Here is a 17,311-nt window from a genome sequence, read left to right as displayed (position 1 = left end):
ATCCTCCCCGCTTTCTCTCCCCTTCTTCACGTGCTCGAGTTTCGGTGGACCTCGCGCCACTGGGTACATTGAAGAAGCCATTCCGTCCCAAACCGGACAACTCCAATAAGAAAAAAAAAGAATTTCTGGGAATCCGCGGTGTAGCATTTGCAGCATCTACTCATCAGGAACTAGAAAACAGTTCAACCTCCAACGGGACCTGGCCTCTTATCCCCGGCATGTCTGCCGCCGTTGTGTAATTTTCACGTACAGTCGCGGGGCGTGTCGCCGACAGCTTGCCAACTTTGCCTCTTTTCCTCACTCTGGGTATCTTTATACATCACCATATTTATATATAGATACACACAAACTATATATATATATATATATATATATATATATATATATATATGCATACGCATGTGTCTTGACACCCCACTTCTGAAGAGTGTATCGTGCGAGTTGAACTGGATTAGATCTTGAGCGTCTTTGTTTTTAATCAAGTCCGTGCGCAGCAGCAGATACACCGGAAGAGATGGCGAAAAAAGTTCGGGGATGTGCGTCGAACTCTCGCTGTCCACGAATCGCCTCTGTGGCCTCTCACGCTTTCAGAGCTCCGTTCTCTGCTGTTCGGCCGCACAGCTCTGTGGCTTTTCCGCGCGAAAAAAGACTTTCTTCAGTTTCATCCACACAGAGAGAAAACGCTTCAGTTCTCCTCAAGACCGTCTAGGTCCCGCGCTGGCAGCAGCGGCCGGCAGACGGCACCGCATGCACTTTGTAACATGAGAGACGAGAAGAAGCAGCCAGAAAAACTACGAAAAAACAACGCACACTGGACCTGCTAAGCGACTTCGGGAGCGTGCGAAGAAGCGAGACAAACCTGTTGTAAGAGCGAGCAAAAGCACGCGACTCCAAAACTCCAAAACCAAAAGGAAACGAAAAAAAAACGAAGAAACCCCATGGAAACAACACACTTCCCACAAGAGCGCCTGCATCCAACTCGCACGACAGACAGCCGCGCTCACTGTCCTCACCGAGACTTCTCTCCCGTCAGAAAAACGAAAGAACAACCAAGCAGAAAGCAACACCCAGACCAATGGTCCCCATACATAAAACATACATCCAAATACACATATGCATATGCACATATCTATAAATATATATCTATAAATATATATATATATATATATATATATATGTCCACGCATATGTATGTATATGAATGTATGATCCACTTTGTATATCTTTTGCGAGGGTGAGTTTTCTGGTCGAGTGTCAGTGAAAGAAAACGATTTTCCGAGCTTTCAGAGCTGCCGCGTTCACCGCACGCCTCTGTGCGAGAGCAGACGGCTATCCACGGTGGCTCACATGCATGCAGACGCTTCTTGCATGCGTTTCAAATAGGACATTTCTTTTGAAAAGTCGCGGCGTATTCAGCCTCACTTCCTCCACGCATCTTCTTGCGCCCAGCAACGCTTCACCTCTTCCTCAGTCCGAGCACTCGACGAGCCCTATATGTGTGTACGTATGTCTACCTTCACATCAACATACATAAACATATGCGTATGCGTAGATGTGTACGTATGTCGATAAATAGAGATGCGTATCCTTCGCATGCAGCTCTGTCTTTTGTGGCATTTGGTGTCTGCAGAGGCTTTCCTCGGAGCAGAGTCCGATTTTCTCCAGCGTCCGTCGACTCGAGAAGTCCAGTGCTGCTCCTCGAGCTGTCTGGGAGATTTGGAGATTTCTTTCGACGGAGAGGACGTCTCCCGGAGTCTGCATTTCTCCGGCTCCAGCAAAAGACCGCAGTCTTCTCGGCGAGATACGCAGCTTTCTCTTTCTGTTTACGCGGAGGAGTTGGCCGGTCGCAAGTCTCCAGTCGTCGTTGGCCGAACTCCCTCCGCCACAGCATCGGTCGAACGCCCCCCCACCCCCCTGTACCCTCTGCAAGTCTCGCGTAGCTGCTGGCGTTGCAGAGCATGCGAGGAGCGGCGGAGAGATCGAACGAGAAATCCTGTCGGGACTTGCTCTGAAGAAAGTCCTACGTGTTTGCCTTCGTGAGCTTTATCAGGCGAGTCTTCAGCGTCGAGCTCTCGTCCTGAAAACCACGAAGACCCGCAAAAACCTCCAGGCAAAAACGTTCGAAACGGCGCGGCTACCGGAGACGTACGCGCGTGGACGAAAGACATGTGACGCGGCGAAAGAAAGTCGCTGCCCTGACTTGTCTCACCGAAGAAAGAACAAAGCGACAACGCCTTGCAGTCGCGTGAGTGAGGACAGTCTCGGAACCTTCTTGATGTAACACGAGTTCAAGCACCCATAGGGAAGAAGACTACGGTGATCGTCGCGGAGAACCACAAATGAACCACAGAGAGGCAGAACGCGATGCGTCGACTGCAGAGGGAGAGAAAGCAGAGCGAGCACGAAGCGAACTCCCTCTGTAGTCTATTGGTCCATACGACTCGACCTTTATATACTGAACTAAAACTAGCTGGCTCAACGCTTTCTCAACGCATCTGAAAGCCGGAAAAACAAAATCTGAGAGGCAACGACTCTGAGATACTCTCCACAGGCTCACGCATTCGCACAGACACACGGATGAACAAGGAACGGGGGAAACAGCAGAAAACAGACTCACCAATGCGGTCGATCGGCCAGCAAAAAGAAAATTCGAAAGCCGCAACACATCCACACACTTTACATCGATTTACATATCCATATAAATATATATATATATATATATATATATATATATATGTTTATTTATTTATATTCAGATGTAGAATTGTGTGCGAACGATGGCCGGAGACCCCAGCGACAGACAGCGATCCGTATCGTGCAGAGGCAGAACCGAAGAGCACGAGACCTGCGGCCCAGAAATCCAGCTTCAGCTGCCTGAGAAGTCTGAAAGAAGAGGGGGAAATGCCTCTCTGGAGCCGCGACGCACCTTCAGCCTTCGCATTTCTTCTTCCTGTCGAGCGAGAACGTCCGTCAACTCCGTCACCTTCGCTCGCAGCAAATGTTCTTCTCCCTCGCCTGCACTTTCGCTCTCCGGTCCCGGCCTTGCAATACAATCCACACACCTCTCAAAACATCTTCAGAGCTGTCCAGGATCCATCTGCGCTCGCAACCTACACTCCACTACATACTCATACATGTATATACATGCTTCGCTCTATCTGCATCTCTCTCTCTACACACATATATGTATATATATACATGTATATGTCTATAAATATCTATATATAGGTATATATGAAGATACATATATATATATATATATATGCATGTGCATCTACAGATATATGCGTTAACTGTGAAGACCCCTATGGCGTCCGCCCTCTCTTGAAAGCGCAGCATCTGTTTATTGGCGCATGCAAGCAGACTCCATAAGGGTGTCTGTGCTGGCCGTGAGTCTCTTTTGAGCTGTATCTTGGAACTGCGAGTTCGGCGCGTCGTCTCTGGGCGCTTCTCGTGACATTCTTTCCTCACCGCGCCTGAGACCGCAGCTGTTCGATTTCGGCCTTCATTTGCGCGAGCTGCGCGTCCTTCTCAGTCAGTCTGCTTTGCACTGCCGCCAGCTGCTGGCTGCCAGCGTCTGCGCGCTGCTGCTGAAGCATGCGACCTTGCTGTTCCTGCTGCAGCGCCTTCCGCGTCTCCTCCAGCTGTCTAGACACCTCGTCTGCCCGCCGCTGCGCCTCCTGCACGCGCCGCAAGCTCTCTTGCTGCTTCAGTTGTTCTTCTCGAGAGCTGAGCTGCTCCTGTCTCTGCTGCCGCTGCACTACCTCAGCGAGACGAATCTCCAGTTGCTGCTTCTCCGAAGCCACCCTGGCGAAAAAAACATGCATGCAGTTCGACGGACAACCGCGCGCATGCAGTTTGACGCGGCGCGACGCCAGACCAGCTTCGCAAATCTCTTCTCCATAGGCGAGACACTCTCTCTCGTGAAAAGGAGCCTTGGCCCCCACACCTCATCTCCACCGCAGTCTCTCCCCTGTTGTCCTCGTTTTCTTTGCCGCTCCTCTCTGCCTTTCCTTCTCTCCACCGCTTTCGTGTCTCTGGCGTCCTCTCTCCCGAGCGCTCTTCGTTCTCTCTGTTCTTTGTTTTCTTCTCTGGGGGCTTCTCTGCTTCGACTTACGTCTGTTGCCTGGCAGCCGCAGCATCGAGAGCTGCACGCGACTTCTCTAAGTCTGAAGAAAACAGTCGGAGACAAGAACGACCTATCCACGACTGCGAGGAAACGTCTCTGAAGAGAAGCGCGGCCGCAGCCGACACCGCCTTTACGCTTCTCACATGCGCATCTATTCGCTTCGCAAGCAGCCGTCTGGAGTCTTCCGGCGGATCTCACCACCCTCGAAAACGGCACCCTTGCAGGATGTGCAGGATCGGGGGAGAGAGAAAGACGCGTTGTCTGGACACAGGGAAACTCCTAGAATTCTCCATGTCTGCGACGGGAAAACCACACTTTCACCCGAAAAAAAGGTTGAAAAATCAACAACTTCCAGCAACGAAAAACCAGTTCTTGCCTTTCTGAAAGAAAAAGGCTTTGTCGCACCTCTCGTGAGAGATTCAAGAACTTTTTTCAGGCGATTCCGTTCGGCCTGCAGCTCCGACAACTCCTCCCGAGCCGCCTCCAGCTGCTTCGTCTGCTCGCTACACTGCGTCTCGCGGGAGAGCAGCAAATCCTCATACACTTTTACTTTCTGCGAGACGCCTTCTTCAGCAGAGTCCCGAGACTCCCGAAGCGCTTGCTGCAGAAAACACGGAAGGACGCGAAAAACGCAGAGAGACAATCAAAAAGAAGCCTTGAACGTCTCCTGCCTCGCTTAACAGACCGACAGATTCACACAAAACGGGGACCCATTTCACTGCTCCTTCCAAGTTTGCTCCTGTCCTCGCCTTCTCACTCTTTCCGCTCTCTTTCTCTCTTGTTCTTCCCCGCTCGTTCGTCCTCTGCGCTAAATATTCGAACGAGAAAAGAAGATCACTGCAAAGTCCAGTTCTGTAACTTGACAGGTAACCTGCGAATGCGAAAGCGCGGAATGTTGCTGTCTGCAAGCGTACCATTTCCTCCAGCAGGCAGTCGTAGCGCGCTTTCATGTGAACGAGACCGTCTTGCACACTGGCGAGTGCAGCCTCCTTCTCTTGCCTCTCTCTCGCCGCCGTCGCCTTCATCTCCTCCAGCTCATGCGCCAGCTGATGCTGAAAAGAACAAAGGAAACCAGTTCCATATTTCCTCCGAAATCCCTGTGTCCGTTGTCTCGTTCGTGTCTTTTTCTTCGTTTCCCGGGGGGTTCCTTCGCATGCGTTTCTGGATTCTTCACTCCACACCTCTGCACTTTTTCGCCGATCCCGACTTCTTAAGCTTCGCTTCCAGGTAGTTTCTTGCTTTATTCTTTTCACGGTCGTACCTTTCCTAGGTGAGCTTCTTCAACCTCTCTCCTCAGGCGCCGCAGCTCCGCCTGCAGACGTTCCGGCGCCTCCAGGCCTCCCGCGCCAGCTCCCGCGCTTCCTTCTGCCGCCTAGAAAAAAACAAAGAAGCGTTCAGTTCGTACTGCATACAGTTCGAAAACATGTTCACACCGGAACGCACGAAATTCACATTCAGATGAAAATTCCTTTTTATTCGCTTCGCTCAACCACCCACCCACTCCTCACCGACGTTAACCCACCACAATGCACAGCCACGTAGACTCATGCAGACACCCATATATATACATATATATATATATATATATTTACATATATATTTATATATATATGTGAGTACATATGTGAATGCATATATGTCTATGAACGCGTGGGGTGGACACAAACACACATCTGCATCTCTCCTCAGAGAGATTTGTGCGGCTGTACAGACACCCGTATCCACTGGTGCGTCGAGCTCGGTTCATCTTCTACGTGTAGCAGACGTCTGAATTTCTCGAGCCTTTGCTTCTGGATCGCACCTGCTTGATCAGACGGGAACCCAGCTGTTCGTTCGCAGCTTGCAGCTGTCGGTTCTCCTCGACGAGCGTCTCCAGTCGTTTGCTCAGCAGTTCCTGGAAGGTGTGGCGCTCCTGCAACCCAGCAGAAGGCGGCGCGCATGCGACAGTCTCGCCTCTCAGTGAAACTCGAGCCGTCTCGTTTTCGAACAGTTCGAAGAAACTACGCAGACGATGCGCCTCTCCTCTGCAGCTGGGCAGAGACGACAGGCACCGAACGCAGGAGAGAAACGGCCGAAAACAACGCCAACGTCCGAAGGCGGCGGCCAGCACTCACAGAGGACTCAGACAGGCAGCGACGAGAGACAGGAGCAGACACCCACAGGATAGCGACCAGTCTCGGCATTCCTGCATGCACACTGCAGCTGAGCATGCGCTCTGTGGAGTGCCTGAAGGAAATGGAAAGAGGAAACGAGGCGTGAGTGCGTGCGCCTGCGAGGGAACAGTGAGGACCCTGGAGCCGACTGGTGTTTTTTGAGTCCTACGTTTTCGAGGCGCATGACCATCTCGTTTTGTGCGATTTTCAGCTGTTCGATTTCCTCCACGTAGGCGCGATTCTGTGCTCGAACCGCCTGCATGTCGTCCGTCATCTGCAGCAGCCTTGAATTCCAGTTTCCACAAGATCCCTCCGACGGCGCCGCTGTCGAAGCTTGCTCGTTTGCGAGGTCTGGAAATCGGACAGGAAATCGCGAGAAAAATGGACAGAAAATGGCGAGAAAATGGACAGAAATGGAGACGCGAGTGGCAAGAAGTGAGGAGGAAGCTTTCGAGGAAGAGAGAAAGGAAACCGGTCGAGGAAGAAAATGGAGTTAAGGAGCAGAAGGAAAAGACGAGGGGGAAACCCACGTCAAGACAGGCGAAAGCAAAGAAAAACAACAAACGAGACAGACACTCTTCGTGCCTCTCTCCTGGATCTTCCAGCGCGTCCGCTTTTCGCGAAATCCCGACGATGCTTTCACCTCGGAGACCGCCGGACGCCTTTTTTTTCTCCTTCGTGCGAAGTCAACTTTTGAAAAAATTGCTCTGTCCCCGCTTCGAGACACCGCATACACCTCCCCCTCGGCATGCCGTCTCCCGCATTGCCGGATACACGCGAGTGAGACACAGCGAAGAACGGACTCTTCAGATTCCTCGTTCTCGCGTCGCTCTTCTGTTACCTGCAATCTGACTCTGAAACGCTTGGATGGTGGACGTCATTTCCTCCTCCAGAGCCTCCTTTTCCTTCGAGACTCGCGCCCAATCGCGCATCGTTCGCAGTCGCCCGGCCACCGCGCTATGGAGCTCCTGAAAAAAGCGTCACTTCTCGAAAACAAATGCCGACTTAAAACAACGCAAAAAGCTCACATACACATGAAGAAACAACTCCAAAATACACATATTTACGTCTACATACACATATATGCATACATGTATATATATATATGTATATATATATATATATATGTATATATATATATATGTATATGTATATACAAATGTACGTTGATACATGCGCATATGGATCAAAAGATACATCCTCAGATACAAAAGTACTTTCTATATACACACACATGTGAGTGTACACGTTGGAAGATATACGTATATACAGATATAGATAGGGAGCTATCGAAATGTACATACGCTGGTACATCAAAACATGTCTTTATAAATAAATAAATATATATATATATATATAAGGGGACATGCACGCATGAATACATCGCCACCATTGTCTCTTTTTGGAGTGTATGGGATCGGACGTGTGTCTAGTTTGTGTTTCGCGGCGAGGACCTCACCGAACAGAGGGAATGCACCATCACGTAGAGATCGACGCGCTTGTCTTCAAGTTCAGAAATGATTTCATCGGCTGCAGGAGGCGTCCTTCCTGTGCCTGGCCAAGTCAGAATCCGAGAGAAGAAACAGACGGCCACAGTTCACAAGAAGACGCCGGAAGAAAACCGAGCACGGATCGAAGGTAATTCTCTTTCTTCTGTTTTCTCTTCCTCTTTCTTTCTGTCTCAGCTGCTGAACTTTCTGACGGGGGTCGGCGGACACAAAGAGGAGCAGTGTTTCTTGGTGAAGACAGACGTTTGCTGGGGAATGCAGCTCTACCGCTTCCACCGCCAAGACGATTGTTTAACCTTGTCTAGGACAAACAGATCAACTGACGCTGAGCACAGGAAGACGGCTGAGGCGGCGCCGCGAGGGATGTTTGCGGAAGACGAGGCAGGTGAAGAGCAAGAAGCAGAGAGGAAACACACACGCAGGACTGCGAGACGAGAGCCGCAGAGCGACAGAGAGAGAGGTCGACACAGATCGGAGAAAAGATCAGGGAAGAGACAGAAGAGAACGACGAAAGGAAAAAGAAGAACGAGGTCTGCATAAGCAGCAAAGACAGACAGCGGAAGAAGAAACACCCGCTGGGAGAAAGGAGGGAAACGGAGAAGACTTACAAGACATGGAGTGCACAAGGTCGAGAAGGGTGGAGGCTCCGACGATTGCGCGAGCGTGGAAAGAACGGAGAGTGACTGCTACCAGGTCGCGCTGGTGGCGAGTGTACGCATCCAAAACAAAGACTTTCTCCTCGCTCAGAGCGACCTGAAAACGAACAGAACAAAGCTCTGCGCTCCGCAGTAGGAAAGCACGCAAAAAGGCGATGCATGCAAACGAAAAAAAGTCGAAGCCCAACCGAAAATACACACACACACATGCACAGGGATCCACGTCCGTTGACAGGTACGATTCAAAAGCATCTATATATCGCAGATCGACAGGAAGGACCCATGTACATGTACACCGCGTTCAGAGACAGTCGCGCGCAGTTGTATAGAGAGGAGACGTAACATTTGGAGATAAAGAGAAGGGGAAGTCCATCACGGCGGAAGAGACGCGCCAGACAGTCCTCTCGGCAGCGAGGCAGAAAGCGCGGGATGAGGAGGCACTCCGCGAAGGGAGTTCACGGGGATTGATACTTTTGAAAAGACTTTTCCAGACCTTCCGTAAGATCTGGAAGCGCAAAAGAGACTGGTCATGCGACACAGGTCTCAAAACTCACTGTGAAACGTTTGGGATGTTGAGAGTGGAGAAGCAGCTTCGGATACTCCGCCGAGAAGCGCGCACTCCAGCGACGGTCGAGGAGACTACTCACTCCTCCACTTGCCAGAAAACTTTCACTTTCGCTCGAGGCTAAAACACACACGAAAACAAAGAAATGTACTCGGGAAACACACGAATAAAACCTTGTCCAGTCCTAAGTTGACACTGCCAAATGACATCCATCTACATTTAAATATAATACATATAAATACATATACATATATATATATATATATATATATATATATATATATATATATATATATATATATGCACATACATCAATACATATGGGCAACTGCATCTGTCCTTCTCTCTCTAACTAACCGTAACTCTACCTATACCGATTACTGTTTTATAGTCTGTATCTATTGATCCATCTATGCATGTCAACAGTGCAAACAGCGACAAACTTACTGCTGTTTACACATCACAACGCATCGCCCGCATCACCTCTTCCGTCAACAAATATATATATATATATATGAACAAATAAAACTTTGCGTATACATACATACATATATATATATATATAACTAAAAGCAAATATATACATATATATATGAGAGAGATTTATAAAAAAAGGATGGCTCAGTTCGAACACCACATCGATGTTCAGACACGCATTTGCCTTCGTCCTCGCTCTGTTCCGTTCTTTTTTCGTCTCGCTGTGTCTCTCTGTCTGCCTCTGTCTTTCTCTTTCTCGCTGAAACTCTTGCAGCCTGGATCCTCTTGTCCGCAAAAGCCTCGCTGCAGGCGCAGAGACTCCGTTGCCCATCGCAAAAGCTGGTGCCTCTCCTGTCGCGGAGCTCGTAGCACAAAGAAGATGCCACAGACGAGCACCTCTCTCGCTCAGGAGGGAGACGCGCTCCGAAAACGTGAGTTTCTTGCGACCAGTTCACTGGGAAAATCGAAATGAGCTTCGACGCCTCGGTGCCGGCTTACTGGCGGGGCCGCCTCTCTGCGTGATAACAACCTCCTCGTGGTTAACGTAGACGAAAAATTCTCTTCCTTCTTCTCTCCGCGCCATTCGGTCTGCCTCCAGACTGCTTGCCGCAAGCCGGCCGTCTCTCCCCGCCAGGTCTTCTTCCAGAACTCTGAAAAAAAACGTCAGTCTCCTCACATTTGCTTGAAACACAGGGAAACTGCTCTCTCCACATTTCCAGCGGTCTCCAGACATCTGAAAATATACATAAATGCGCAACAAATACATGCATGCATGCAACTGTAGTAGCATCACCACAGGCACGCACGTGAACGTAACGGAGCAGTCCCGCAAACACAAATGCATGCATGCATTTGTTCAGATGCTTTGGGTTCCCGAGCACAGTCGCAGAAGCAGATGCTTGCGGCTCGAGTGAGGAGAGTCGCTCCACCAGACTTTTGAAAATGCTTTCGACATGAGTTCTTTTCTTCGAGCGCCTTCGCGTTCGCCACCCTCGTCGCGAAAACCGCATCGTGTCTCAGAAGGAAACACAGACTGATCCCGAAGGAAAGAGAGAAAACGCGAGAAAACGCATGGAGGAAGGGCACTCAGCCATCCTGAAACATGAAGAAAAAGGACCACGCAAAACGAGATGACTTCGCCTGTCTTCACTCGTCCTCCGGACCTGTCTTATCTCTTCTTCGCTCGCCTCGCCCCTCTCCTCTGTTGTCCCCTTTTTTTCTTCAGTGGACCTCGTCTTACGCGCAGCAAGGGAATCTCGAGCCGCCGCGCGCGAGAGAGTTCAAAACGCAAGACCTCGACCGGCTGTCGACCTGGAAAGGTCCCAGAGACGCATGCATCTCCCCCACAAACGCCGAGCGCGGACAGCTGCAAGTCACCTGGACCTTGCAGCCGATGTCGTCCGCAGAAATAAAGTACGTACTGCAGAAAGCAAGCCGAAACAGAATACGGCAGGTGTACATCCACCGGAGCACGACTCGAGGGCGTCCCCCAGAACCCAGAGATGGTCCACTCCACTCAAATGGCAGACCCAAAGCCGTAGAAAACGCACAAACACAGAGACACCACGCAAAAATCATGCATGCATGCATATATACCTATATACATATACATATGTATATATATATATATATATATATATACATGTATAAATCTACATGGAAAGGCAGACGGACAAAGGAGAGAGCTTCGTAGTCACGGACTGGTGGGGAGACGAGAAACCTTTCGACAGAGGGCGACGCAGAGAGACTGAGAGGTCGACAGCAGAACTGCACGATTTGTCTTACTTTCCTGTGACATCGGGAACGTCGACGAGGACGCCGTTCGGGAAGACTCTTCTCCATCGGTACGTGAAACGCTCTGGGTTCACTCTTCCTTCACCTGAGAAAAGTCGCAAAGAAGAAACTAAAACTGAAAAGGACATCTCTCCATCTCGAGAATACACCTCCGTGACGGTACACGAAAGCAAACAAAACAGATACATATATATATATATATATACATATATATGTATATACATGTATATATATGTATATATATATATATATGTATATAGATATGTGTATATATATGTATATATCGGTGCGTAGATCTACGAGTGTGCAGAGACGTTCTTTGTACGGTTTCTGCACTCTTGCGTGCAGGAGGCTGAGTCTTGCATTTCCCGAGAGGAGAGCGGGCGGTGGCCTTCAGAGTTTCAGGATTTTCTCTGAATTCCTTCAGCTCCTCGACTTTGCCGTCATCCTCGTCGGCAACACAGGAAGCCGATTTTTCTCGCCGCCTTCCCTCGCCAGGGTCGCACATCCAGTGCTCGCTCGTCGGTCGCCTCGCTGTTTTCTACAACGACGCATTCTTCGATGCACCTGTCAGAGAGCTCGATGCCCTTCAGGTTTGCGCAAGCACAGGGTCGACAGAGGAAACGCAGACGGTCTTTTCTCCGGTTGAATCGAACGGCGCGCGCGAGAGAGAGAGAGAGTGTGTGTGTACCTTCTTTCGCTCTGGGTTCTGCAGTGAGTTGTCCTGCGGCGTCTTCACTTTGTCTCTGTTCCTGCAGAATCACATGGAAGTTTCCGTCACCCCAGACGTCGGCCGCCACTGAGGGCGACGCCAGCCAGGCGCCGAGAGAGAAAGGCGCGGAGTCGAGACTCCATGCCTTCTGGCCTGCGGACAGTTGCAGCTGGAAGCAAGTGGCGGAGGAGACTGCAGACGCAAGCGAAGACGAAGAGAGCGAAGAGGAAATCAGCGCAGCTGCAGACGGCGAAGAGAGACCTGTCCCGGAGCCGCCGCGCGTCTGGAGTCCATGCTGGACAATCACCTGCCCAGCTGCCGTGACAGCCGAGCGCCAGAGAAGCTCGCCGCCTGCAGCCGAGCCAGAGGAGACATGGGAGGAGAGACGCGCAGCAGAGAGCCAGACAGGGAGACTTGAGAGAAGCGGAGATGAGAAGGAGTCGAAGAAAGGAAACGACAAAAGAAACACAGAGCACCGAGAAGCAGAAAGGAAGAAAGGGGGAGCAGGATCGGCGAGAGGGAGCGAGCAGAGAGAAAAAGAGAAAGAGAGTGAACACACACGAGAGAGAAGAAAGAGAAGAGAACCAGAGACAGCGACAGAAAGACAAAAGACGAAAGGCACATCGAGTGAAGGTGGCGTCGTCAAGTTTTCATGTCTGATCTCTCCGTCGGCTGTCCATCCACCCCCGTCCCCCTCCCCCCCCCCCCCCAAGTACCTGACGCCCGTCTCTCCGCCTTCGCCTCGTCGCTTTCTTCTCTGCCGTTTGGGTCTTTTCCTTTCTTCGTACCGTGTTTGACTTGCTCGCCGAGACCAGTGACAGCGACGCTGAGAGCGCGGCCGAGCTTCTGTGTGTCGATTCTGACGGTTCCATCGTCTTCTGTTCGCGGCTTCCCAGTGAGAGACGGTGACCGCTTGCACCCTCCAGTGTCGCGCCAGTCCTGCAAGCCAGACTCGACGCCGCTGCCGAGAAATGCCGTGGTTTCGTCGGAGCCTGACGACGCAACTCGGTCCGGCGCGACTGCGGCACCGCCCCCGCGGCCGCCCGCGTAGTCTGGGTCGTGCTTGACGAGGAATTCATCGAGACTCTCGTCGATGACGTTGCTGCAGCCGCGGAAGAGAGCCATCTTGGGGAAAACTCGAGGAACGCGGCGGGAGCCTCGGACGCGGCGAAGAGCTGGACTTCAGTATCCTGCACCAACGAGGTTGTTTCACATCGGTGGTGTTCTGCACGTAAGATACGAGTGAGTATTTAAATGCGAACAGATGGTTTGCCGTTGCCGCTCCTTGAACGGGGGAAAAAGAGAGGAGACGCAGAAGAAAGAGAGCAGGGAGGAGGAGGCACGAGCAACAGAGTTATTCAGGGAGGAAGCGGCGGTTTCGCGCCGACGAGAGGCGCATGGTGCGAGGAAGGAAAAAACGAAAACGGAAAAGAGACAACCGTGCAATTTTGCTATCTTGCGGATCTCCGTGAGTGCTGGCTTCGCGTCGAAACCGTCGCAGACGGGGAGAGGACGGGAAGAAGACTTGACAGAGTCCTGCGGTGCGGAAGCAGGGCGCAGATTCCAGGTAGAAGACAGGAGAAGCGGCCACAAGAGAAGCGAGTTTTCGGGTGTCTTCACGGCGGAGTCGAAGTCGCGGAAACGCGTGGTGAGAAAAGAGCGGCGTATTCGCAAAAAGGGCGGCGAGGAGCGAAACGCGCGCCCGCGAGAAACGGCTGTGACAGAGCAGACAAACTTACGAAAGCGCAGTTCGCCGCGCAGCAGCAGGAAACAGTCTTTGCCGCACTCTTTCGCGGAGTCGGTCGAGAAGAAAACGCGAGAGTCTCGAAGAAAACCGGAAAAAATCGCTGTGTCTTTTCCACTTTTTCCTCGCGAATTTGCGCAAGCCGCACAGCAGTCGACAGCCAGCCTGATATAGAAACGAAGGTTGACTCTGCTCTCTGATCCTCTCTGATCTTCTGGACAGCGAACTCGAGGGACGAACACTGGCGGGTCGGACGAGAAGCCGAGCAAAGCAGAGCAGCGAAGAAGGTGAGGTCAGAACTGCCGCGACTATTTAGGAACGTTGCCAGTTTCGCGTTTCCGCCCCGGCGGGACCCACTCCGCGACTGCGATAACGTGGTTTTTCCCCTCTGCAGGAAGGCGGCTTTGTCGTAGAAGATCCGCGAGTACCAGGGCGAAGTGAGAGGTGTGTCGGCGAGCTCAGAGAGGGGGAGGGGCAGGCTGGCGCAGCTGCGCAGCGGCAGCGGACAAGTTTCTCCCAGTGCGACCCCAGAAAAGGCAAGTGAACAGTCTAGATTGTAAAGATTTACCCTGCTCCTCGAAGCGAGGCCTTCTCCCGGGATACGTCGGCGCGCCCGCGAAAAAACACGCTTTAGAGCGTGCAGTCGTCCACCAGGTCTGCAGCTGGCACACGGTTTCGCGTTCGGAGCGGCGAGGCAAGAACAGTTTTGTAGGAACGGTGAAAAGGCAGCAGAAACGAGGAAAGCTGGCGCACCTCGAAAAACGGCGAAAAAGAAAGTTAGGAGGACGACGAGGAGTCGCACTGCCCCTCGGACACTCACGTGGCAGAGAAAAGAAACGGTTGGGCGTTGAAAGCAGCCAAGTTGTCGGACTGGAGGATCGCGTTTCTTTAAAGCCTTTTGTCTTGCCGGTCGCACGATTCGCTGCATGGAAGAAAAATAAAAGCCACGAGCTGTTTGTGAGAACGGGGATCTCGCTCACTGTCGAAGACGCTGGACAGTTGTCGCGAGGACACCGCATTCGAGTTGAGAGCAAGCGAAGAGCTCTTGTCGTCGCACTTGGCTAAAACACAGTCCATCTGAAACGACTGTGAGGCGTTTGCCAGCCGTTTCGCGCCTTCCCTCTCGTTGCTCAGAACACACCATCAGCGGAGTTTCTCCGTTCGTAGACCGACGCCTAGGTGCCGGAAGAGGACGCAGTCGCACTTGCCAAACTTCAGTCTTCTTTTCCTTCGGTCGCAGAGGGGCTTCCTCAGACTGCCTGCATCTCCACGAAACTCGTCTGTGGAGATTCAGTTTCAGCCCGGCTGGTTAGCCTGGCGGGGCAGTTAAAAAACAGTTCAAAGTACAGAACCTCGCGCACGCGCCCACAGCGCCGCCAGTCACAGTTCGCGTTGTCCGATGGCTGGGATTTAGCATCTGTAAAAGCCTCTGCGAAGTCGCTCAAGTTTCTTCTTGACCAGCGGTTTGTCCCAGGGAGCTTTTGACGAGCTGTCGCTGCAGGTTTAAGTGCAGGAAGGCAGTTCGCCGCGGTAGAAAAGGTGTCTAAAACCCAGTCCATCGTTTCACAGCGCGGCGGGCTCGATTCGCACATTTGTGTGTTCCGGTAGCTCCTCACAGGACAAAGAAAATCATGTTTGTTCGCACCGGCGTGTGCACACTTCTCGCCGCCGCGCTCGTCGGCATCTGTGTCGCGCAGAGTGAAGACGCCTTAGGGTCGACATTCCCGAACACGACGGTCGTGACGGAAGTCCATAGTAGAACTCCTAGAGAACTCGAAAGCAACAAAGGGGGAGACAGACTCGCACACCAGCACTCGGCTTTTGCACATTCTTTTTCCGGACCCGAAACATGTCCGTTCCGCCCACCTGTCCTAGATGTCTTCTCCGACTTCGCTGAGGCAGGTACGACACAAACGAACCGTGGCGTCGGCCACAATGGAAGAAGACCCCGCGAGGGACGAGTTATCTCCTCGGGAGCACGCGGGCGATCTCCTGGCAGTGCTCCCGACTCTCGAACAGTTACAGAAAGAGAATCAAAGCTTACGGGAGCAAGTCGAGAGTCGGGCGGCGATGTTCCGAACTCCGGAGCGGTCCCCATCACAGAGAGTCCGTTTGATGCAATTCCGCATTTCTTAACTCCAGAGCGGTGGGCTCGCATGACGGACATTTACGGTTTTGGCCCGCTGAAGCCGCACTGTGAGCTTTGTCGCTTCTCCGAGCACTTTTGCACGAGAGACTGGGACTGCAGAGAGTTCTGTGGAGAAGACTGCAGAGGTCTCGGGAAGAACCTAACGGACGAGTTGAAGTGTCGGTGGTGTGGCGCAGAAGCCGCCCGCTGCGTCGTCTGGAGCGGCTGCCACCAGGGATGTCCGCAACAGTGTGGACCTGTTTTGGAAAATCGGAAGAAGTTCTTCGAAACTGGAGTCGACGAAATGGCCGAGCAGGAGCGGAAACGCAAGCTACGCAGACGCCTGCAGCTGTTTCGGGAGGGACACTTGCGAGGCACGGAGGCGGAGGAACTCGTCAGAAAGCAGCTGCAGTCCAGCAGGCCTGAGGACAAACAGCTGCAAGAGGTCGAGCGGGAAGAGCGAGACGAGAAAGAAGCGGATCGCCTGCGACAGGCAAGAGAAACTTGCCGCATGAGAGGCATCGTTTCCATTCTCGCGCAAGGCGAGCAGCGGGCAGCCGAAGCAGCAGAACGCGCAGAAGAAATAGAGCACCTGGACTTGGAAGAAAACTCAGAGGACGAACCACCTTGGGACTGAGAGGGGGACGGTTCCCTCCCTACTGTCGACCCGAAAAACGAATACACTTCTTTTTGAAAAGGCAACGCTTTCTACGCTATTTGGTTTCGGCGTACGCAGATGCGGGACGTGCGGGAGTCAAGCAACGCCGTCGAAAGCACCGCTCTGTTCTGTGTTGAGCCGCCACGAAGAATGCAGCGGCTCTGATGCGAGCGAGGCAACCACCCGCAGGTTTCTCCGCGCCTCGAGTTCGTTCCTTAAAAGCATAAACGCATGCGGAACTCCCTTGTCCGTCACCTGTTCACATTCTCGGAAGACGCAGTGTGCATTCCCATCTGCAGATTCCAATGTACACCTCTTGGAGTTTGCATTGCTCACCCTGAACGCCTGGCACACATGAGTTCTTCACAACTAACGGAGTCGCCCCCTCTGGGGAGAACACAGTTCTCACATGCTCTTCATTCGAGGTGTCTCTTTGTCCATTTCATCGTGTCTCCCGACACTGTGCTTCCACAACGCCGCCGACAACACAAAATACCTCAGTAAGAAACGGTATCCGCGCTCCCTCCCTGGTGTGTGCTGTGTGTTCTTGTCAAGTATATCTAGACGGTAAGAGACATGTCATTCTTTGGAGTACAGAGGTGTGCCGGGAAAACATCACAGAATCCGATCCCTGCCAGCATCAGCCTCGAGAAATTGCCTCTCGAACTACGCTCCTCCACCGTCCCAGAAGACTTCTCTCCCATAAAGTACTTCTGCCCATAACCGACCTCACGAAACTAAGCCTCTTTGTTACTCGGGAACCACTGAAATGTGTCCATCCCGTGGT

At 52.0% G+C, this 17,311-nt stretch overlaps 2 protein-coding genes across 2 annotated transcripts; one reads left to right on the top strand and one right to left on the bottom strand.

Annotated features, from left to right (window-relative positions):
- Nucleotides 1-1,155: 1,155 nt before the first annotated feature.
- On the bottom strand, nucleotides 1,156-14,852 carry TGME49_232150 (hypothetical protein). Its single transcript, XM_018780320.1, has 18 exons — nucleotides 12,783-14,852; nucleotides 11,974-12,345; nucleotides 11,274-11,367; nucleotides 10,729-10,908; nucleotides 9,987-10,138; nucleotides 9,001-9,131; nucleotides 8,399-8,543; nucleotides 7,742-7,836; nucleotides 7,124-7,250; nucleotides 6,452-6,633; nucleotides 5,931-6,041; nucleotides 5,391-5,501; nucleotides 5,044-5,181; nucleotides 4,535-4,730; nucleotides 4,118-4,169; nucleotides 3,472-3,807; nucleotides 2,927-3,041; nucleotides 1,156-2,077 (listed from the first exon to the last, which is right to left on the bottom strand). Exons 1-18 carry the CDS (start codon nucleotides 13,117-13,119, stop codon nucleotides 2,021-2,023), a joined length of 2,931 nt encoding a protein of 976 aa, XP_018636822.1. The 5' UTR covers nucleotides 13,120-14,852; the 3' UTR covers nucleotides 1,156-2,020.
- A 517-nt stretch (nucleotides 14,853-15,369) lies between these two features.
- On the top strand, nucleotides 15,370-16,503 carry TGME49_232140 (hypothetical protein; the record flags this gene model as incomplete). Its single annotated transcript, XM_002368043.1, has 1 exon — nucleotides 15,370-16,503. One exon carries the CDS (start codon nucleotides 15,370-15,372, stop codon nucleotides 16,501-16,503), a length of 1,134 nt encoding a protein of 377 aa, XP_002368084.1.
- Nucleotides 16,504-17,311: the final 808 nt, after the last annotated feature.

Source organism: Toxoplasma gondii, chromosome VIII (genome assembly GCF_000006565.2).
Source record: "Toxoplasma gondii ME49 chromosome VIII, whole genome shotgun sequence".
Classification (NCBI taxonomy): Eukaryota; Apicomplexa; class Conoidasida; order Eucoccidiorida; family Sarcocystidae; genus Toxoplasma; species Toxoplasma gondii.
Note: the sequence above shows the minus strand (reverse complement) of the source record. Positions and strands in the feature narration are given on the sequence as shown.